At 37.7% G+C, this 24,190-nt stretch overlaps 1 protein-coding gene across 4 annotated transcripts in view; it reads right to left on the reverse strand.

Moving 5' to 3' along the window:
* Positions 1–1,182: 1,182 nt before the first annotated feature.
* The window catches only part of syt14a (synaptotagmin XIVa), a 36,840-nt gene continuing 13,832 nt past the window's right edge, over positions 1,183–24,190 (reverse strand). For 2 of the 4 annotated variants that reach the window (XM_067480265.1, XM_067480266.1), the window contains 7 exons: positions 19,005–19,157; positions 16,714–16,941; positions 11,388–11,659; positions 10,850–11,299; positions 9,392–9,581; positions 8,729–8,785; positions 1,183–6,046 (listed from right to left, as the gene is read on the reverse strand). In XM_067480265.1, the coding sequence (XP_067336366.1) occupies positions 5,733–6,046; positions 8,729–8,785; positions 9,392–9,581; positions 10,850–11,299; positions 11,388–11,659; positions 16,714–16,941; positions 19,005–19,157 (1,664 nt within the window). In that variant the 3' untranslated portion in view covers positions 1,183–5,732. Of the gene's footprint in view, positions 6,047–8,728; positions 8,786–9,391; positions 9,582–10,849; positions 11,300–11,387; positions 11,660–16,713; positions 16,942–18,685; positions 18,814–19,004; positions 19,158–24,190 lie in introns of those variants that run through there. The other 2 variants (XM_067480268.1, XM_067480267.1) reach the window with 2 other exon arrangements.

The raw sequence follows: 24,190 nt of genomic DNA on the forward strand, positions 1-24,190 counted from the left end.
ATGCATTAACAGTTTTACCAGTGACAAGCTTATCAACTTACTTTTAGGTAAATTTTCTGTTAATAGTTCTCTGAGTATAAATTTAATATCACTTTATGTGGGCCTCTGCACTGAAATAGTAATATTTCGGCAGCACTTCAAGGTGTCCTAACACTTCTTTTTAGAGGGCTTGTGTGTTGGAGATCTACTCTGCAGGGATGTGACCCACAGAGAAGGGAGGGAGCAAGCCCCTCTCATCTGTTATGCATTTCCCCTTTGATACAGCAGCAGCCACTGAATCTTATTTTCCAGCATTTCTCCCCCAAAGCGCTTTGTTCTGTGTTCAGCTGTGGAATGCGCTGGAGAACACAGTTAATTGTAAAAACCTTCCACGTCTGATGTTGTTTTCGCTCTCTTTACCAGTTTCTGCAACAGCTCCAACTAGCACTGAACGATTCAGGTTTGTGAGACGATCACACAGAGCAGGGGTGTCGTTTCAGTCAGACAAACATCATGTCACAGCCCCTGCAGAGTGGAACAAAATTGATGGCTTGGAAGTTAGCGTCTGTCTGTGTGTTAAAATGTAGCTCAGTAAAACTGCAAACGCTGGTCCTAAGTTCTTTGCAGTATGATTTTTTTTAAAAATGAAAAGAAAAAAGATCAAATATGGACTTCCATAAAGAAAGACATGGTACACTTGGACGTACACCTGATGACATCTACCACTATCATTCCTGTAACAAAATTATTTCACTTTCAATTATTTCACCAGTATTTTGTGTAGCCATTTAATGTCAGAATTGTTTTGGGCACAGGGTGGTTTTACTATTCCCAGCCGTGTCAGTGTCATGAGCCACCACCAACAGCTCCCCATCTGAATATGTGGAAAGCATTGCAGCACTCATATGAATTCATATTAATTCCTGTAGCTTCGAATTGAAGTAAGAAAGGCTAAACATTCAGACATACCCTGAAATAAATTTTGCCAAACAAGCAGTAAAATGTAATAATTGCTCCACCTGTTGGTTACTTTATAACAGTGTGGGGTAAACCATATTTGGGAGGATTTTAATAACTGTAGAGGGAGGCACCAAAGCCCCAAACTTGAAAAAAGGTGTAAGTGTCAGTTCCTATCAACACTGATGTTGCTTTAGAGTAAATATAAGTTTAAACATTGACACAACGATGTGCTAAAAAAAAATGCTCCAACACAAGCATGTTTTTTCTTTGATACGCTTTTTTTAAACAATAATATCATCACATATAAATTCTGTCCATCATAAATCAAGTTATAAGACATTTTACAAACTCAGCCTAAAGTACAGAAGAAAAGTACAATTACAAACATTAAGACACTGTGACACAAGGTTGCTGAGTCAAAAACAGTAAGGCACCGATGCCATCTGTGGCATAGGTATTTTCAAAACTAAATGAAAACCAAAAAAAAATCACTTTTGAAATCAAAATGTGTCAAAAACGAAAGCAAAAGAGTCAATACCAAAAAACTTCAACATATATGCAGGTAAACATTCTGTGAAAGATTTCAAAAAACATTATCAGGTCTTGGGAGCAAAGAAAGGCCATAATTATTTAATCTCATAAAGCAGCTGAATACATTTATGTGGAAATTAACACTACTGAATACTTAATGCTGACATTTATAGCCCTGAAACACTTTTCTTTAAAAACAAATTTACGTCTTTATGTAGATTTTTATTGTTGTTCAGGTACACAAATAAAAGCCAAGATCTCAAGTGTCCAGGGCTTCCAGTTGTTAACATAAACTTCTTTTTATGTGATGAGGTTTTTAGTCAGTCCTTGGAAGCCCAGATGTTTATAATATATATTTAATTTTTCATCTTCAATTGTCGCCTATGAATTTCACTAATCTAATGTGAACAACCTGAAATAAATTTTGTGTCACCAAAATCACTTTTTAAATTTGAGCACATTTCATGTGAACATTTGCAAAAAAATGTGTCCACTTATCACTAACTTTCACAGATATTTTTACATGTTTACGTGTTTTAACAGTTGAAAATATTCAAAAAATACAAAGTAAAGTTGAAAAAAGAAAATATTTATATGGAATGTAATTTTAATAATTTTTTCTCTTAATTTCAGAAACCTCCTAACACCATTATCAGATGATTCCAAATGTTAAAACTTCATATGTTCAGATAAAGTTTTTAAAACAGATACATTTTAAAATAAAATAACACATTTTATTTCACACTGGTATTTACTTTCAAGATTAAAATTCTTTTGTCCTTATTATACTTCTATACTTAGTTGGCCTCTATACTTTTGTGGTTTTAACATTAATAATATAAATAACTATTACAATAAACAAAGGATATGTGGTGTTCTAAGAAGGGTATGTGTGTATGTTTTAAGTCATTTTGCAATAATTTTCCCAATACTAATTCAGGTAGAAATTATGATTTTGGGAAACCAACTTCCTGTCGGATGACAATATATCCTAATCTATGGAGCTCGACTGAGCTTAATGAATACACTTAAATGATAAATGAATACACTTCATGCCACATTCCTACACATCTTCTGTTGATTCAACAAGATCACTCCCTGTTTTTGCAGGTTGTCAAGTGGCGAGACACGATAATTTACTGAAGTAAAATCAAAAGTGTAAGGTTGTGAAAAAGTAACACGTACAAATTATATGATGAAGTTCAGTGTGTACAACTAATTTGTCAATCTTTCACATGGTGTGTTTCCCTATTGTGCCGTATAGGCTGTGCTTTTGTTTCACACGATTAGAAAAGCATCAAAGCAGAAAAGTCTTGATAGATTGGTTTGAGATGAGCTAAGCTGGTGTCAGTCAAATCTGGTTTTACTCAAGGGTATGTAAAGAAGGCCAGAGCTATAAGATATGATTGTTTTAGTTTATCCTGTGAAACTAAACATACAAATAATAAAGACTAGCAATCCTAAATAGTATTGCTCACAGAGTGGGTTAATATTTTCACTAATTACTACTGTAACACAATTCTGTTCCCATTATTAATACAAAAATACATAAGAAACATTTACTGTATATAAAGTATATGGCAGACAATCAAGAAGTGGGTTATGTTGTTCTAAATACCAGTAATTGATTTCAGAAATTGCCACACTCAACAAAAAAATGCAACAACTACCTATATCACTGCCCCCCACCACACCCCTTTTATTGTGCCTCTCCAGTCAACACACACACACGCACACATCCACTGGGTTAATACTGCACAAAGCTACAGTAGCTTTCACCACAATCACAGGCACAGCATATGTATATTCCGTTGTCTGTAAATTAAATGAAGTGAGAAAGTGGCCAAAAATAAAGGCCCTCTACCTGTAGACGTTCTTGAAGATAGTCAGTAAACACAGCGTATCATCAAGGTTGAGCGGTGGAGTACTGTGTGTGCTTTCTGTAATTATGGACGCAGGTCTGTGTGCTCCGAGGCTGTATCTGAGTATGTTTTTAAACTGGGACCACAAGAAATGTAGGATTTGAATAAACCATAGGGCAAAGGATTGTGGGTGTGCAGCCACAGCACTTGTGTAGCACCAGAGCAGGTAAAACAGTGTAACAGGTACATTTTCTTCTCACCTGTTAACTTACTGCTGTGATTTGTTACCTAGTCAGTTTTATTCAGAAGATTTAAAAAAACTGTCCTAAACTTCTTTGAAGAATCTTTTGAAATTCTTTGTGACTTTGAATGGTTGATGGAAACTCAGGATCACAAAACCACCACCAGAACTCTCTCTATATATAACATATTGCAATCTGTCAGTGCTTCTGCAAACTGCTGTTTTCCAAAAATATCTGACAATGTGAAATGCTCATTTCTTCTCAGAGACCACTCCTGAGTTTCATCTCAACATCAAACATGACAGCGTCGCTGTCAGTGATGTCAGGTTTTTTTGTCATAAAGTTTATTTGCCTGACAAATGTGTCTAAAATTATTTACTTGTTTTGCCTGCTTATGTTTAGGTTGGGAAAACATTGAGATGTTTTACTTTGGCAGTGTCGACAAGAGTGATTTTTCAAAGTGGGAAAGAAGTAATTTTGACTCTTCAAATTAAATCTTTATATGTTGTACTTATACTAAGTTCATCCAAATTGGTCAGTACCCACTAGGCCTTACAAATATCCTCCAGACGGAGTTCTGCAGATGTCTGAATGCAACAGATAACTGCAGTGAATCTGCGGTACTCATATGGCAAATTCAGCTTTGGCAAAATAATAAGCAACATTTACAATGTAGTAAATGAATCTTAACAGTATCCACATTCAAATCAAGTGACTGGATGGAAGAGGTTTTGTGTTTTATGTTCGCAGCCAAAAAGAAACAATTTGTGATACACTGCCTAACCAAAAAAAGAACCCACGCTATTTCATTCAACCGCCTGTAGCTTTTATTACGCTGTGCATTTACTGTGGCATCATTTGGAAGAACTTATCCAATGTCATAACATTTATTCCAATCCAGATTTGCAATTATTTTTCACCAAGACCTTGTATGAATGATGAGAGTCAGACTACTTTCCAGCACATTCTAAAGATTCTCAACAGGGTTAAGGTGGCCAACACATGTGTGAAAATGATGTCTCATGCTCCCTGAACACTCTTTTTCAACAATTTGAGCGCAATGAGCCTGGCATTGTCATCTTGAACATGTCCATTTCATCGGAAAAGAAAAACTCCACTCATGGAAAAAACCTGGTCATTGTATTCAGGTAGTCAGCTACTATTGCATCAGTTGGGGTTGAATAACTTGTTGCCAGCTGAGATATATTAATCACTCCAGTAATTATCCAATTACCTATTCGCTAACTTTAATCTAGTTGGAGACATTTTTTGGACAGGCAGTGTATGTGACAGAGTAGTTTCCATCAGCAGTGAAGGTAGTTTCATGTAGCCACACCTCTGGCCACCAAACAACAGACATTAGCAGAAATTGAAATTCAAGAGCTAAGCACAGCGAGGCCATGTGCTTTTCCACCACGTGACACTGGTGCCCACACTAGAAAATAAATGGGTAAATGAAGCAACTCTGACATAGTGCTCACAAAAAGAATTGTAAATTGTTCTTTCATATTCTTGATATTCACATCTCACAAACAGTAGTAGTTAACAAGAGTGGCACAAAGTCCATGGCAAAAAAGTAATGACTTTTACTGAGACTGGGGAATGCAAGTTCTCAGGCAGAATGTTGTCTTGGTTAACAATAAAATTCATGACATAAACCTGTTCTGCAAAGATGGGCAAAGCAAACAGCAGGGCTGTGTTCCCAAATTTGTAATGTGAGCTTTTATAGGAAGATCAGGTAAACTGATGCTGTCAGTTATTTGATCTAGAGGTGTGGTTACACACATTTATCAGCAACCAGTGTTACCCATAACTTGCTATTTGGAACAGGTTCCAACTCAGCAAACAAAAAGATGTCCCATCTGCAGAATCTGTACAAGGAGATGCAAGGAAAAGGAACAAGGAAAAAAATAATCACATTATGACCCAAATGACTGATCGATGTGTGTCATGACAATTCAAAGCTATGTCAAGATGAATCCAGTCTGAATCCAGACTGTGGAATCTTTTTCATCACCAACGATCCTGGCTGTCTGGTGGTCTGTCACTTGACTATATCCCAGGTCAGCTTATCCATTTTTTGGCCATCTGGGACATCAACTGCACAGAGCAGCTGATGTCCCCTCAGAAACTTTCTTTATTTACTCTTCGGCTGCTGTTAGGACTCCAATAAACTGTGCCAACGACAAACCTGCTGTCCTTTAGACTCTTTCATTTGAGTCCAGTGGGTGAGCTCCTCCTCTCCAGAGCTGTTGAGGCCAAGTGAAATCCAACCAATCATCTCCTTACGCTTCATGCTTCGTTTGTTGTACACTGAGAGGATGAGTGTTACATCTGAAAGCTGGAAAAGGGCTACCTGGAAGACAAACGTCTCTTTGTAGGTTGGGTTGGGCTGACCTCGACAGATGGATGTCTTGCATTTTGACATCTCATGGCCCATGGAGTTCAGTAAGGTCAGCTTAACATATGTATCTACACAGGAAACCAGTGCAATAGACAATTAGAGGGGACATGATGTAAATCTTTTGATGTATTTTAAAATCCATGGTTGACAATTTTAAAATGCATTTAGCCTTTCCTGACTTTGAGAAATGGTTAAATTGTGCAAAATCCTTATGCTTCCATATTTTATCCTCTTTGAATTAATGCATTACAGCCTGCTGCAGCTGTGTTCTTTGCAGAGAGTAGGCATAAGATATATTAGCTCTACAAAGCATTGGTAATGTCACTGCAGTTGATGTTTAAGATCATCAACACATAGAATGTGGTTTCTCCTGATCAAACACAAAGCGCAGCTGTGAGTGTTCCTGATAACAGAGAGCAAGAATTCAAAGGGTGCAGGGAGCGTTAATTCAGTCTTGTTGCTATGCAACTGGTGTATGTCTAACCTGAAGAAGAGGATAATATAGAAGATAAAAATGGACTAGGAAAAGTTACTAATATGTCAGCCTATGCTTATAGAAGAAAAGGAAACAAATGATAAAATGAATGTTCCTCGTCAGAAAAGCACTACAGGAGCTATTACTTCCTCTGACATTGACATAATGTCATTGTCGTGACATGTACAGAGACTTTTAAAGCCCAGGGCAGTTTCCCAAACCATGCTTAATCCAAATATGAGTGACATATTTTGCAGTAGTATGCCTGCTGCAAAAATGGCCGTGCTCAAAAATACATATAAGGTCACTCATGCACAATTCTCGTATACTTTGGCACTTATTTTAGGCTAAACACATCCCTATTTTTAAACACAGTACTTAACCTTTTTTACATATTTCACATTAGCCAAATGCTGAGAGTAGTTATGTTGCTGATAACGTTGGCCTGTGTGACATCTCTCATTTTCATTTCTATTCTATTTTAAATCAGTGAACATTCCCAAAAACGTATTCCCAATAAGCCTAATTCATTTAAGCCCAAACAGGAAAAAGGAAAAGGAAAAACTGCCTTTATCAAGTGATTCAGCTTTCAGTTTTCGTATTCATTCCTCGTTTCCATGCAGAAACTGAAGCCACAGATCCAGCTGAAAGTAAACGAGGAAAGACTGGCAATCACAATGGGTCTTTGAGAGTGTTTCGCCACTCGTCTACAACCATACTCCGTAATAATGCTGTGTATTATGTTCCTGTCTAAGAGGGAGTATAAGGAATGAATTGCCGAGGCTTTCATGCTGTCGAGTGCCAGCTGCCTTCCAATTCCTAGCTCACTGCCTTGAATCACACATTCAGTTGCTCTCTTTGACATAAAAGCACAGTGAAAAAAATAGCCTTGATTTCTTTTTCGACTGCTGCTGAATGGGCCGTGGATGTCTTAAGTGGTCAGTAGCGGTGATGCATGGCTCTTTGGTATTGTTGCTGAATGAGAGGGGCTGCGACTGATGATTAACTTGACTCTTCTGCATGGTAGTGTTTTGAAATGACAGAATATGAGCTTTGAAATCGCTCCGCATTTCTCACTGCAATCCTTCCACTTCGTAAGATGCACAAAGTCAATCAAGGCCTTCATAAGAATTTTGCACAAAGATTTTTTTTTTTCAGTGTTACCAGATGTGACTATTTTCTAAATGTAATCTGACAACTACACAGTATGTTAATATGCTATTTTTGAAAGCACAAACAATATCAAAATCTGGCAGCTTGTTATTAGTTACAGACATTCAGGAATACAAGGACTGTGGCAATAAATGGGAGTACAGCACAGTGGGTCTTTAAAATGAACATTTATGCAACTCTATCACGGAAGCACTGTTTCATATGCTGTAAGCAGAGCTAAAAATTGACAGATTATATCCAAAGCATGCCAACGTGTACTGTTTGAATTGAGCCAGCAGTCACTGACGCACAACAGCTCCTTTTAGGTGGCCATCAGCCACCAAGCAACCCGGACTGACTGAGCATGAAAAGTGTTACTTCTGAGTGAAAACATGGAAGACTTCCAGGCATCACAAGCACAAACACATGAGAGACACAAGACAGGGAGTGAAGATTGGTAACATGGCTGCATGCATAAAAAGATATATATAAAGGTTACAACAAGCAGTTTTTCTTCATGGATGAGCTTTATAGTTTTAAAATTTCTAAGAACTTAATTAGCACATTTGACACAAACACAAATGTATTTTCTAGATAAGAAGAGTTAGACACAAAGAACTTTATCACTGTTATAATTAATGTGATAATTATAAGGTTACTATCCCTTAGCTTAGCTTAGCATAAAGCTTAACATAAGGACTGGAAAATAAGAACCAGCTAGCACGACTGCATCTAAAGGGCATGTCTTTATTCTAAGCTAAGCTGTAAAGTGTAGGGACTCAAGAACAGCTTCAGTATTCTCATTTCTCATGTGAAAAAAAAAACCACATCTGCTAAAAGGCTCGACTACTGATTGAAGCAAAATAAAAACATCAAGATTACAAAAGAAAAGAAAATGCCTGACAATACAGCAACACCTTATTTTTTGTTTTTCTTATTTTTAAACATAAAAATTAATTTTTCATGCAAACTAGGTAAGTAAAATACCTGATGGTAAACAAAGTAAACAAATGTTGATGGTGAATAATGCTTTGTGTTTAATAAACCGCATCCATGAAGATAGAACAAAAAAGTTCAGAATCCAACACTGATAGCAGTTCACGTGACAGGGACAGAGACTCACCTCTGATAATATAAACCTGTCCACCTATCAAGTGCTTTAGACAACAGAACAGCCCATCTGACAACAAGGGTTGGACAGCAGTAAGAAAAACAACGGACCAAGATGTCAAAAAGGTAGTAGGGTGAGAGAATTTCAGGTACAGACATAACAGATAAAGATGCAAGGAAAGAGAAACAGGGTCAGAAGGCCAATAACATTGCACAAAGTTCAACAAGAGGCACTTTTTGTTTGAACTTGCTGCTCCAGTCCCTGGAAAATGACTGAGAAAAGTGCCTGGCAGTACAGGGAAAAGAGGTAAACCAGGGAACAAACCAGAGCAAAACTAAAAAGCAGGTTCGTGCAGCTGAGATAGATCAGACTATCTCTTATTTGGAGAAGTTACAAGCTGTGCATAGACTCCTTCTCCCTCCGTTGTATTTTAATAAAGGAAAGCACACGATATATATTAATAAAACAGTATATTTAATGGGTAAGTTAGAAAACATATTTTTATTTGATTGATGCAGGATTACAATTTTATCACGGCTGACTAAACACACATATCCCTATGCACAGGCTCAACTTGTCCTTTTCCCTTCTGGTATATGAAACATACCATCAAACTGTTTCACCGTTCACTGCTTTTTGCACACCTACTCAAATAAAACGTTTTAGAGTACTTACTGGGTGACTTGTTGGCAGCCAGGTTTTTGAAATGGATGCCTTTGATGACCTCCACAGACAGACGTCCTGTTGTGGCATTGTACACCAGCCCCACAAGGATCTCTGGTGTGGAAGTCTGACTGACTGACTGGAATGATGAGGCGCTTTCACTGCATGTCATATCTGAGAGGCTGACCTGGGATTCACCACCCTGAAAGTGTTTACAGACATTCAGAAAATTGTTTTCTGATATGATGATGATAACAACAACAAAGAGAACTTTCCAATATCTGGTGCAGAGGACTCACTGTGTAAAATTAAGTAGGGGTACTGGGGGTGCTGCAGGCCCTCCATTACATGAGTAAGAGTACAAAATTACTTTCAAATACATTTATGAAATAATGTTATAAACATATCCGACGTGCGCCCTTACCTCAAAGGTCAATCTACCTGCTCATTTGACATGTGAGTGTTCTGGATAGCAAGCAACCAAACATTACAAACAATTACAATAACAGAAATGGACTATCACCACTTTTAGTAAGCTTTCAAACAGTGGGTTTGATGCAGACAAAAGCTCGGCTCATTGGTAGTAGGCAACCATGGAGGTTTTCATCTGAAAGTCAGTTAAACTAATACAAGCTCTATAAATTGGTTGAAATCTAATTCCCCACCAATGTCTTAGCTTAAAGATCTGCTATTCTGATTCTTTTTATAGGGTGTTTTATAAATACTTGTGTATTCTAAACCTACAGCTATTTAAATTTCTCTAAATTCATCTTCACTAAAGGCCCAGATTCCCCTAAAGGTGTGGCCTCCAAATTCACTCCCAGTCAATCAGAATACCACATAATAATGCAAATTATCTTGCACCACGCCAATATCGGCCACTTGAGGTTAACAGTACAAAGTGTGAACAGAAGTTAAATAGAAATCCTTGTGGTTGCTTATGACCCTAAGTGGAAAGGAGAAGAACCTGCTAATGAACAAGTGGCACTTGAATGCCACACACAAGAACCCCTTTTCATGAATGATCACAATTCAATCCACCCCAAAACTGTTTTTTTTCTATACCAGAAAACACCAAACACAATTTTGTAATATGTCTCTGACAACCGTAGTTGTGAAGGACATTGATACTGTATGAAAAAAACTTCATTGAGAGCTGGACAGACTTTAACACAGCAAAGAAATACAACAGTAAATCTATTAACCAGTGAAAGGGCAAGAAACTAATTTAGTGACCTTGGCTTTAAAAGTTTGCAGAAGCAAATAAACACAATGTTTATTCCATTTCTGACAAGTTTGCTTGTGTTTTTAAAAGGCCCGAGATTAACATTATCACTATCAAGACAGAACTGGTTCACCACATAAGTTCTTAGTACTTAAGTCAGGCTTCACTCTGAAAATGTTATCCAATAACATTAAAGGCTCCTGAACATCAATCAGTGTTCAGGAGCCTGCTTTGATCCTACTTACCGGCAGAGCACAAAATGGGTCTAATATGACTGGCACAGACATTTTGCCCTGAAGGTTGAGCTTGGTGAGGTAGAACACCTTTTCCCCGAGCACCTTCTCCTTCTTCATCCGCCGCATACTGTAAAGGCGGAAACGGATGGCGTAGTTGCTGATCATCTCTGATTCCACATGGCTAAAACGGAAGGTCTCCGTGAAAATGGGACAAGGGCCTCTCTGGATTCCTGTCTTCGCCCTTTGCTTCTTGGTGGGCAGCAGCACCAGGTGGACCTGCCAAGAGATGTTGCCAGTGCATCTGAGGGGTGGAACGTCAGTTACTGCCATGATGGTCACTGCCAGCTGCTGATCCTCTGAGTCATAGTCAAACACCACATCCAGGGTCCCGTATCTTCCAACAGAATCTGGTTCGTAACCTTTAGGGAGCTGTGCTGCTGATCCACGGGCTGACATATCCTAAAGAAACCAATACCAACGTCAATGTGCAAGAAAAACCTCAATATACAGCCGGTCTTTAGTCATATCTTGTATGACTGTTCTTTACCTCTGGGCTGAGGACAGCCGTACTATCACTAGGTACATCCTCCTCGTAGCCCTTGTTGAGGTAGCTCTCAGTCTCTTGGAGATCACTGCCCTCGCTTGGACATTTGCCAAAGGACATATGGGGACTGCCACTGTTGTGGGATAGATCACACTTGGTGTCGCCATGGTCGGACAGTGTGCAGGACATCCGTGGAGACCCATTCTCATCTTGATAGGGTGGGGGCTGAAGTTCATCCAGTGGTGGTGTTCGTCTCATTCGCTGGATGCAGTTTGCTGGTCAGGAGAAAATCAAGGAGATCAGACTAAAATGACCCTGTGTTCAGTCAACAGGGCTCTAGAAATATGGGTAAGTGATCAACTTTGATCTAAAAGTAATAAAAGTGTCCAGGCAACTGTAAAATTATTTAGAATGTTAATCATTCAGAATGTTGATGAAGAGTTTTCTAATAATATTGGTTCCCAAATATTATAATCTGTTTTTAGCAACAGTAAAAGATGAAGAAGGAGTTGTGTAATGGTTGTTGTAATGGGTTTACAGAATTAACACTAGATTACACCACAGCAACGGCTGAAATTGCTGACGCCATTCACTGCTAAAGGCTTACACGATCATTAATGCACATGTGGTTCAGCCGTGCCCCATGTACTGATTTTTATGTTTCATTTGCTGATGTTCCAAGTTAGGGTAAATATTTAATCAGTAGCTGCACCTCAAACAAACATTCAGGTTCTTATTTTCTGATAAAATGTACATTGTTAAACTAATTCTTCAGCATTGAATCACACACTACTGTATGCTATTCATCATAGATTTCATTTTCCCTCTGACAAATAGAGCTTACTCTACGTGTCCTCGTGAGCATAATGCGCTCTGTGAGCGCAGTCTTCTGAATGCACAACCTAAATAAAACATCAGACATGCACCATTAAAGGACTGAACTCAATACTTTTTAATCTGCCACAGATTTCATGCCTCTCACCTTTCTAAATGATTCAGTTGCCTGCAAGGCAAAGAAAAAGACTATACTGAGCGTCTCTGTGGCACTTATAAAGAACCTTGAATAGTGTTGTCAGCTGCATTCTTAAATCTGCCTCCCTTGTCCAATTTGGATTCATAAAAATTGAGCAGCCGATGCTAATACTCCCATTGGGACACTGGCGAAGACTGCTTTAAACTCAGTCTTTCTCTTACAAAAAAAGGGAAACAAAAGATAAGGAAGAAAATAACTTGGAAAAAATCCTTTTCGTATGCTGTCTCCTAACTTCGGGAAAAAGCCAACACTATGATGACGTAATCCACTCTAACTGATTGTTCCAGCTCTCTCCAAAGTTCTTGAAACTTTCACTCTTAATAATGTCAGTGAGACACCACCTCAAAGTGGAACATATCAGTGGTAGGATAGCGGCAAAGGAGTTTTTAACTAAGTGTCATGGAGGGAGTGGTAAAAGGAGCAAATCCATTTTGAGCAGCTTTTTTCCTGCTGAGCCGGGGGCGGTTGATTTGATGGAAGCTGCTGTGTAAAAGCACTACTCTTTTCTCCAGCCTGCTAATTGGGGTGGCTACCATTCCTCCTCTTGTATATCCCACCCTTCCTTCACAGAATTTCATCCCCTCTGTACTGGCAGTCACCTTGTTTTGCCATCTTGTACCTCTGTAGGTGGGGAAACAGTTTGAGCTTTGTGAGTCTTTACTGTGAAACTCGGATATAAATATCTTAGGTGACAAATGAGGGAAGCACTGCTCTATTGTCCTGCCCACTGTTGTAGAACGATAGGAATGCAACCGACCTCTCTCCCACTCAACATCTTGTAGTTTTAAAAGACAGACTGTCAGGATTTATAAAGTAATAACTTCACATCATGATTATCAATCAGAAACAGAAGCAATGATGGGTCCAATTTATCAACACAATTTTATATACACATGTTCATTGATACACGATCAATATATGCTTTGTAAGTTAAACCTAATTTTGTTTTTTGAGTTCCCAAAAAACACATACAGTCATCTTTAAAAAATGTAACAGCATTATAGCTACAGTATGTGATAATCAGCAACCCTAATTTCTTTTTCTATTAGAACCATCTGAGAAATGTCTTTGTTCTAAAATGAAAATGTTGTTTAGATTTTCTGCAGTGAAGCTATAATTATATAGCTTAGCTTAGCATGAGTGATGGCAGGGGAGATAAGCAAAAGGGGGAAAAGCAAAGGGGGAGACTGTCTTTAGCAGTGTGAAATAACACCAGAGCACACACCGTGAATCTTTTTAGATTTTCAATATATTGGATTTTTCTCTAGAAAACCAGTAGCAACCCTATCATCCTCATGGTCATCAAATTCACTATCCTGCTAATCAAAGCATTAAAAACAAAAAGAAAAAAATCAACACTTAGTTTCCGCATTGCGATCACTTACAAACATCCTTTACAGGAACCCCAGGACTTAAAAATGTATTAAATGAAATGTTACCTAAGACAAAAAAGTGACATTCACATTTATCATGGAAACTCTACATTTTAAATAATATTGTGTCTCTGTTTGAGGAGTAATAGTGACTTGATGTTAGTCAGGTGAGGCAGCTTCATCATTGTTGATGCTCGATGGCTTGCTGAGATTGATGATTACTTGGTAGAGAGAGAGAAAGCCTTAAAACTGTGAGAAAAATTATGGAATTCTAGTACATTCAAACAACAAGCAGCAATGGATGGACATAGTTTTCACTTCCTCTCACTGCTGTGTTAAAATATATATGAATTTCTGTCAATAAATGTTCTTTTATTTTACTTTTTATGAAATTGCTTCAAATCTGAACTTCCTGATGCATATAATGTTTCAAACCTTGAATGGAATTTAAACAAAGCCAGCTATTGCTTTGTCAAAAAAAACTAAACAAAAATGTGGCAATGACATGAAGCAATGACGTCTTAAAACCTATTAAAGCTACAATATGCTACAACATACAACTATTAGGAATTGGGCTAGCTGTACTTTGAGACTTAAAATTAACAGTCACAATAGTGTCATATATTGGGGCTATATCAAAACCCGTGGCCTCTCATAGTACCGTTTTGCAGCTGCATGGGACCCACTGGGTTAAAACTCAGATAGGTTAGAAGAGCAAAACCTCACTCCAAAACTTACAGAAGGAAATAACTCTGTGAGCCCATGTCACAGGAGACATAAATAGCACCTCTGCACATTAGTTTGGGAAAATAAAAACATAAAAAACATACCGTAGCATTAAATGAAAAATTACATTATAGCTGTTTCATCATACATTCACTTATACTGTCTTGTAAGACATAATATATGAAAAGTACATGATGTATTCGACTTAACCTTTTGTGTTTAACATCCTGGCAGTATACCATTTGTCTAAGTAATAAGAAAAAATAGTTAGAAGCAGTAACTATATGTGATGAGCAGCTGAGGAGAGTGTAAGTGAAATTGAAAAGTTAAAATGGCATTCACAGAAACATGAAACCATTTACTACTGTCTGCTCAAAGCTGCCAAACACGATCCCCATGACACATAGTGTCATTTAAAAGATTAATTTTCTAAGTCAGGGGTTTCCAGCCTGGGTTGGAAGATAAAACTGAGGGATTGTGAGATCACTAATAGAACAATCCTCTGTACGAGTACATTTTACAATCACTGTCAGACATTTATTCAATGAACAGTAAATTATTGATAAAAACAGAAATTCTATGTCACCTAAAGTACTCACAATACTATCTGACCACCAACAGTTTCATTCAGGAGATTCAGGTGTTTGAAGCCAGTGGGAACAAATGGTGCTGCAGTTCTCAAACAGAGATGAGGAGCAGGCTACAGACGTCTGTACACTCAGTTTGTTTAGCTTCAACTTACAATTGCAGTTTATCAGACCTTGCACAGCTGGAGACAGAGTCATCTGACCTGGTAGACACACGTCAGTGATGAAGATTAAACATTTCTTAAATTTCAAGGGGTCACAAACCAAAAATGTTGGGAACCATTGTTCTATACAAAGGTGTCATTTATCTACACTGTTAGCTTAAAAAACAGTGGGATGATAATACACTGCATGTAGCACTTTTTGAGGCATAATATGCGAAATATGTCTCTGTAGGATGCAATGTTGTGAACAGCATACTCTAGATGAGTTTCAGTTAATGCACTGATGAACTAACTAACTAAGAAGAAGAAGAAAAATCTGTACTGTCAGTGAACAGTAACTAATCAGTAATTTAGATTCCTGGTTCTCACTCTTGTCAGAGAATCACTTGACTGTTGGTTAAGAATCACTAATTAGCTCTTAAAGCTCAGGATGAACAATCGCTGTGGCTGTAAAACACAAATTAAATCAGGCTATTGTGTTTCAGGGCTTAAGCACCTTGTAAAAGAAAATGTGTTAGTATTACAGTAGGGAACACAGCTTTAAGAATTCTTTATAAGCCTTCTAAAATACCCAGAAAATCTTTAGACATCATATCAGTGAGCAGCCCTGGTTTCACCATACATCTGAACTCAGAGATCATCTAGTGGCTAAGGAGAGCAATGCAGCTTCTGCAGCACTTGCATAACGACATCCTTATACAGTGAAATGCTTCTTTACTAATGGAGTCAGAAGCGTGTCATGCCCTATTTATCCCTCAGCAACATATTCAAACATTGCTTTAAATAGACGGTTTCAGACACTCATCCTTGGAACCCACTGTCTTATATAATATAAAGCTGGTTCAGACATGAATCACAGATTGAGGACCCAAGCAAAATCAGATTGTTTTTGTCTTTGAAGAGACAACCACAGCTGATGCCTGTCAGTGGATGGCATATATAGGATGTTTTCCTCTTACTACGTGTGTTAAACAAAACTAGTGATACAATTTTGCCGGGTCACCTCTTTACATTATGATACTTGAAAAAAACAAACAAACAGATAAAAATGTGAGACTGCGGCTGTGTAGATTATGCAGACAGTTGACTGTTTCACAAGCCTCCCACAGAGAGTGTGCTGAACGGGAGTTTCGCTTTGATCACCTCTCTGGATTAACTGACAGTGTGTATCAGCGTGTAGGTTGTGTGTGGTGCATTTGTGTTTGTTAGTATGGTGGAGTTGTGGAAGAAAATGTGCTTTTGACTAAAGCTTATTGCAGTGATAAGAAGGAAATATTTGGTATTAAAATCTAAGTGCATATTTGGATTGTACAGTTGAGGCACCCTTTGGGGATGTTCTTAGAAAAATAAACAAAATACTTTAAATGATCATTAACCCCCCCAAAAAACACTTCTGAGAGCATACTTGATTTTTTTTAAAATTCAACTCACGAATACAGAACCTACCATCGTCAGCGGACGCTTCACTGCTGTAGCCATCATAATCAGCAGTCAGAGGACTGTACTTCTGCCGGCTCTCCCAGCTGAAACCTCCGGCGTGTTTGACATTAGTGGCTGCCTTGCCCCCTCCCCTTAGGCCCTGGGAGCGGCTGACTGCTTCCTGATACTGACCCATCAGTTCATCCTCACTGTCCGATGATGAGCCCTGCAGGTCAGCATCAGAGTAGGCCTTGTCTGTTTGGAGTAGAGAAACAAGCCCTGGTTACTGTGGGACATGCTGAGATTTTCAAGCAAAAAGAGCCGGTTGCTGATTTAACTCCTGTTGACTGGCAGCATCTACTGGCAATAAAGGTGCACTGATGGTTCAGGAGTGATTTAAGAATGATCTCTAAATCAGGGAGGCAAATGGTAATTTTGAGAATGCTGGATGGACAAAACTGAAGTTCAATTGTAAAATGCTTTCATTTATTGTTTTGCAGCACAATTAACTTGAAAACCTTAAAGCAGCTGTTGCTGACTACATGATTTAGGGTGTACAGCTACACATTTTAAAGGTGACAAAGTCAGAATACACTAAATCAAAATGGACCATCTGTACACACACCCTGCAATGCTATTTTATGTCTTTTATTGCATTTTTCCCACATTACCGTATCTGGAATTTTATGTTTTGTGTTGAATTCACTGCTTTTTTTCTCTTGGAAAATTGACAATATTAATCCATAAGAGCTTTGAAAATTTAGATTTTTTTAAGTTATCCATTATCTACTCTACATGTCGTTGAAGTGTTTTTGATATTTTTTAGAAACCAAACCACTCTATTAATGTCAGCTTTATGATTATATCTTCAAGAATTATACATTACCAAGGTTTTATTCCATGGCTTCATGACAGGGTGATTTATCACTCTGTTAATACTCCTGTATACACCATTAACTTGAAGGATGTGAATGTTTGATGTTTCACTCTGTGAAGATTTAAATGAGTTACAGAACAAGATTTATTTTAATTACTTTCAGAGTATGTCTTTAGCCTTATTTTCAAATTTTTTCATGAATTCCCCCCCCGCCAGGTTTGGCCCCGCCCAGCCATCAAGAGCCACCTTGTTGCCAGTCCCAAGCCCAGATAAAATGGGAGGCTTAGGGCATCTGATGTAGAAAATACATACCAAATCAACACGCGGAACACGTTCCATTGTGGCGACCCCTGAAGGGACAACCAAAAGCCTTTCAACTTTGAGAAATGTCTGATATGTTTTAGTATTTTGAAGGGACACGGTCAAAAAGAAAAACTATGCATCACACAGCATAAGTAATCAGTAATATACTGATGATGTTTTACAGAATATAAAGCAAAAGTATCTTTGTTAAACCTGTTCATTGTCTGTGTGATATATTTTAAGGTTATATAGTTCGGGTGTTAATTTCCATTGCTAATTTTTCATGTGTCTTTGTTATGCAAACATACATATACAGTCTTTGAAATTAAAGCTTGATAAATAAAATAATTAAAAAACAAAACAAAGGTCATGTGTGGTCATTCAAATCACGAAAAAAAAAAATAAATAAAATTATATAATCTCTATATAATATTGTATAGAGATTGCAAAATCTATCCCTGCTTTTACATGTATTTTTCTAAATAATAAATTTCAATTAAACATTGTTGCTTCACTGCGACACTATGTGTAGCTTTACCTTTGTTCCACTAGGGGGCAACAAAATTTTAATAATTTTAAGTCCAGCCAGTGTGCAACATTTCTCAAGCAGACTGAAATATCTCCAAACTAACAGAGTTTCTAAAGTGTATCAGGTTTTACAGCATTAATTTTGCTTATTACAAAAAAAATATTTTAGCAAAGGAGGAACAATTGAGCATCTTCTTTCAGTTGGTTTAAGGCTTTACAATTTACCACAATGTCTTATATTATTTTGCAAGAGGATAAACAGTAAAAAACGTAGCCCTTAAAAACAAACACCTGAAATTGTCCCCCTTTGTTTTTAACTGAATGTTCACCAGGTGGCTTCTCTGGGCTGACAGTGCAGGCTCCCTCGGGCCACCAACGTTTGACACTTCTGAAGTCTTGTAGCTGGATGTCAAATAAACAACCTACACCTGGCGGCAACAGTAATCCCTCCATGGGTAGAGAAAGGCCAGTGTCAGTGGAAAATGGCTCCATGCTGCAGCTGATGGCACATGGTCACAGTTTTATGGTGTTACTGGTCAGCATGAGCGGGTTGAGTCTGTTCTAGAGCCTAAGTAGTACTTCTAGATGTACTTTGTAAATGTAAGCTTACCTTGCACCTCTGTGTTTTTCCTGAAGTCATCAAGGCACGGAAGGCTCCCTGGGTTCTCTAGTGCCAACTTGTTGTTGAGGTACCAGAACAGGAGGGTCATGAGGATGATGAAGAGCCCGATAGCTGTCAGAAACCCCAGCACCTCTGGAGAGACTGAAAGACAGAAATGAAATCAAACTGGCTGGATTTGGCATATTTAACTTGAACACACTCTTTTAAAAACAATTCTAGTATAATTTCTGGTTAACAAATGAGATTGTGTTCAAGATGATTCTAGATGCTAATCTTAATGGTATCTACACAGCAGTTTTTTACCCTAATAGACAAAGTGCTGTACAATGTTTACTCTCATTTAAGCTTTCACACACATACACACACACACCTACACACACCAATGACCCATGAAACTTACTTTGGTTTTTGTGAGGAGGAAAGAAAGCTCTATTTACTAAGATTTAGAGACAAACTCTTTAGCTTCATATTATGCTAAGTACTTGGCCAGGTGCAGAGCTTGCAGTTATTATTAGCTGTCTCGTTGCCAATTGATATTTGTTGTAATTAACATTACAAGACATAATAATAGTAGCCTTTCAATTTTCTTTTCTATCTTAAACGTGAATAAAAATGTCAAATGTCAAATTATTAACGTGACATTTGATATACCAGATAAAAATTATCTATAATTTTAAAAACTGACAGCAAGGACACTATTGAAAAAACAACATGTGAGTAAAGTGCCATAAAGCAAACCTGCAGATTTGTAAATTAGATTTTATTATTTTAAAATTAACACAGTTGTACTCAATAACATAAATGGTATAATGAGTATTTTAATGCAACAGACAAAAGCAAATTTACTGTCTCAGAGTAGTCTAAAGCCAATGAAAAAAATGAGAGGTTGGATCACTGTAGCTGCGCATGCTGTTGCTATAGCAACAGGTTCAGGTGCCAGCAAGTCACATTTCATTAAATGCCACACTGAGTGTCACACATCAGAAAATACCTTTCTAACATCATTACAAACGTAGACAGGACATGTAAAACCAGAATGAGCCTTCCTGATGAAAAACACGTGAGGGAGGTTTTAACAGATGGGAACCAGTTGTGAGAAATTCTACCTCCCTTGACTACACCCCCACCATGAAGGTGCTATAACATCATCACTATCATCAGCATCATCATCATCATATATGGCTAGAGGAGGAAATCTTTTTGTCTTGTTTTCCTCACTGCAAGTCTATTTTATAATTCTTTTAAACCTCTGAAGAAAGTTCAGAAATCTCCATTCCAGAAATCTGCTGTGACCTCTTGCGTGTGTTCAGGAAATAAATTTGACATTTAACACAGACAAAGTAATTTGTTCCAATCAGTGGGACAAATTTAGAGAATGAACCTTATCTCTTTTTTGTAGACTATTCACAAACTGTTACCTCTGCTGTGTCATACTAAAATGTCACTGTGGGAAATTTGTGCTCTATTTTAGCAAAATTAGAACTAGCTGATGAACTGGTGAGACACAGCAATACACACAAGATTATTACTAGAGTGCAAGGGGCAAATTGAATCTATTGTTAAAGGAAGAACATACTGAAGAACAAATAGATTAACAGAATTTGCATTTAGTGTAATTTACAGGATTGGACTGCACCAAGCTGTTCAGATTCTCCTAAGTGGTTATTTTTTGAGTGGGACACACATGATCATTTTATTGCGTGGTTGCAAATGAACGGAAAATTATATAATTTATCTCATTAGTACTGCAACCTTTTCAGAGAAGCTGTCAATAGCTTATTTCAGGATGTACAAGGACCACCTTGGTGCTAGTCTCGAGCCCAGATAAAATGGGAGGGTTGCGGCAGAAAGGGCATCTGGTTTAAAAACACGTGCCAAATCAACGTGCGGAACACGTTCCGCTGTGACCACCCCTGATTGGACAAGTCGAAAGCTGTTGATCTTTTTTGACCATTTGAAAATGCTGTCAAACTCTACGTACACTATTGTAAAAGTAAAATGTGGGATTTATATTGTAGGGTGAAAGGCAAAGGTGCACTTTTGAAAAGGATGTACACTGACAATAAATATTTCCTGTTTTGCATAAATTGGTCAATAAAAATATGTTATCTATAAAAAAGTCACAAATATTTGTAAGATAATAAAATAGAAATTGTTGTGACCTTTTATGTCTTTATTTAATACACCCCTTAAACATACAAAGTGACGGTAGAAAAGGTAAGTGACCGTTGCACTTACCTTTCCCACCATCATCTAAAAGAGCATGAAAGAGCAGAAATGCTTGTGTTTTATCAGCTTAGAAATATTGTGTCTATTTATATTTTTGATTCGGTAAAGATCAGATCACATTTCATTACTAATTTATGCAGAAAATCTGAACATTGCAAAGATTTTACTTACTTGCCACTCCAGCTACAATATCAATACATTTAAAAAACCTAGAATTAATGTTTGAAAATGATTAAATAACATTAAGGACTTAGGAAGTATCTGGGTTTTACAACTTCCTTGGATAGATACATGAGGTTTGGGGTTTCAAAAATAGGTACAATTTTCAACAACGAAAAAGAGGCAGGGACACTTCATTAGTAGTCTGAAATTACCACACTTGATCCAGGAATTCTCAAAATGTAACCAATGGCATAACACCATAACCTTCTCTAAAGGTTACATAAGAAGTCAGACGTGATAACAGAGACAAAATAAGCAAAGGTAACTGAATTATAATGCAATTAGAAAGCCTTTTGTTCACAAATTACTACTGAGCTCACTCACCATGATGAATAGAGCTCTAAGCAATGTGGAAATCACTGCAGTATATGTAAAGTCCATTTTAATCAGTTAAATCCAAATGACTACCTTGGTCATAATTATCTAATTCGGAAACAAAGTGAACTTAGACGGCATCTTATTTTCCCATCAATGATGACGATTCCGTGCTTTCTGTTATTTACAATGCTAATGTAATATCGGCACCACATGGACTTAGCACTTAATGGCACTCTGAGCTGCACTTTTACATGTGTCTCACTCTGTTTTTTAAGCTTTCTTAGTTAAGGCTGACATCTGTATGAGTCTGAATGAGTTCTTTGTATGTTCCAACTATTTTAAATGTATCTGCTCTACTATTATTATAAAACCATCAAGCTGTCTAGTTTGCTTTAACATTAGGACTCTTACATATTAACAGCCAGATTCACTCTTACACAGCAAAACACTAGAAAAAACTGTTACATAACCTGCTGTGTTTGCCTTGACTTTTTAGCCTACAAAGACAAGTGTCTGACAAAGATTAAGTAATTGTCTGTTCTCTCAGTTAAATTTAATGAGCCTGGATTATTGTTAGTTGCCCACGATGTTTGGTCACATGGTGAGGTGGGAGGGGGAGGCGTTATCCCATGGGAATGCCTGTCTGCTCACACTGTACCAGCTTTTCAATGTTGACTGAATTATTCACAGCACAGATGGAGTGGGATCCTGCTCTGTGTAATTCCCCAACTGGCTCCAGTAGGGAAGAGAAGATTCAATCAGAGATGCCTACAGAGTTTCTCTCTTTACTTTGCCCTTGCTCACTTAAAAATACAATAATTATTCGTTTCATTCTTTAAACAAACAGCATATCAAGCAGTATTCCTCTATTTTGCTCTCTTCACTACATTGAAACGTGTTTCCTCTCAGATATTTCTACAAGAAACCTGAGTGCTGTAATACAGTGTAGGTGCTGTGTGGTGTAGGACGTCTACCCTCATTTCTCATTTTCATGTTTGACTTACTTCACTAAATCAACTGGGCTCCATTAAAACACTCAGAATAGCCGGTGGATAATGTGTGGGGGACTGGCTGATGACTCACAGGAAGATTAAACAATAACAGACTTTGTTATACAAGAAGCACAAAGAACAATGACCGCAAGTCCATAGTGGTTATAAAATATTCTGCACACAATTGTAAGAGGGTTTTGTTTTTGGTGTGAGTGTTTGGGGTGAGATAAGAACCTAACACTATGTTAAATATGATCAAAATCTATTTTTAAGAAGGAACACAGGTCAGTTTACACACACTGTGTTGTGTTAGGCTATGAATAAATTGACTCTACCAAAGTTGAATAAGAAGCGTAAAGCCTGAATTTGTGTGTCATCCACCAGGTGTGACAAGACTGTCCTATCTCTGACCACAGTTCAAAAGACATAGAGACCTTTCCTTAGGTTTAACAAATAGACTTGCAGTAAGATGCATAAGTACCCAAACAGTGACCCAATTTTAATTCGTGCAATCCAGTTGTGTGCTTTAATTTAAAACTACTGTATGAACCATGCAGGAATTTCTACTGTACCATTTTCATACATGACCCCCTAAATTTAGCGGCTCCCAAGTCAGTTTTAATACACGGTTGCAAATTCTACACTTTAAACACATTATTTCCTATTTCCTTTTAGGCGTGCTGGTGGTGGTCTCACACACACACACACACACACACACACACACACACACACACACATTGGTCTGAAACAAACTAACATAAAAGCAATAACAAATATCTTAATAAATCACTAACTGGGTCCAGATAAAGGAATGGCTTCATCTGCTATTTAAAGTCAGTGTTTTACTTACATGGTACAACCATGGAGGCCCACCATGCCAACAAGACCCCCCGCCATGCTTACAACAACTGGCAAAATATTTTTATGTATAGTTGATGTTGCATTCATGACCAATCTGCTTCTTTTTGACATCTAGGTAGGTACGAAGGAATCCGCGAGCCGTTCTTGTTACGGTTCTGTCCAAATTTCACTGCCTGTCCTACATCCACTCCTCTCTCTCTTTTACTTGAAGAATGAAAACCCACCGTAACAGAGAGGCAGACGTTGTTGAAAGGCCCTATGATTTGTCCATTGTTGTGATTAAACACACCATTTAATTGTCCCCTCCTCCTCAGCTTGGTGAGAGCTAGGACATCAGTAAAGTGACATAGTGAGTGAATGAAGAGAGGGAGCAGCGTTACCAAGAACAAATCAGTAAATCAGAGAAATCAAACGGTCTTTTCGGATCGTTACACAGCGATTATGCTCTAAAACACAAACAAACATGGTCACACTATGAGAAATTATTTGCGTGTAATAATTACACATAACTAATATTTACTTTGTTTAAGGTGAACCTTAGATGGAATTTAC

The sequence above is a fragment of the Channa argus genome, chromosome 16 (genome assembly GCF_033026475.1).
Source record: "Channa argus isolate prfri chromosome 16, Channa argus male v1.0, whole genome shotgun sequence".
Taxonomy (NCBI): domain Eukaryota; kingdom Metazoa; phylum Chordata; class Actinopteri; order Anabantiformes; family Channidae; genus Channa; species Channa argus.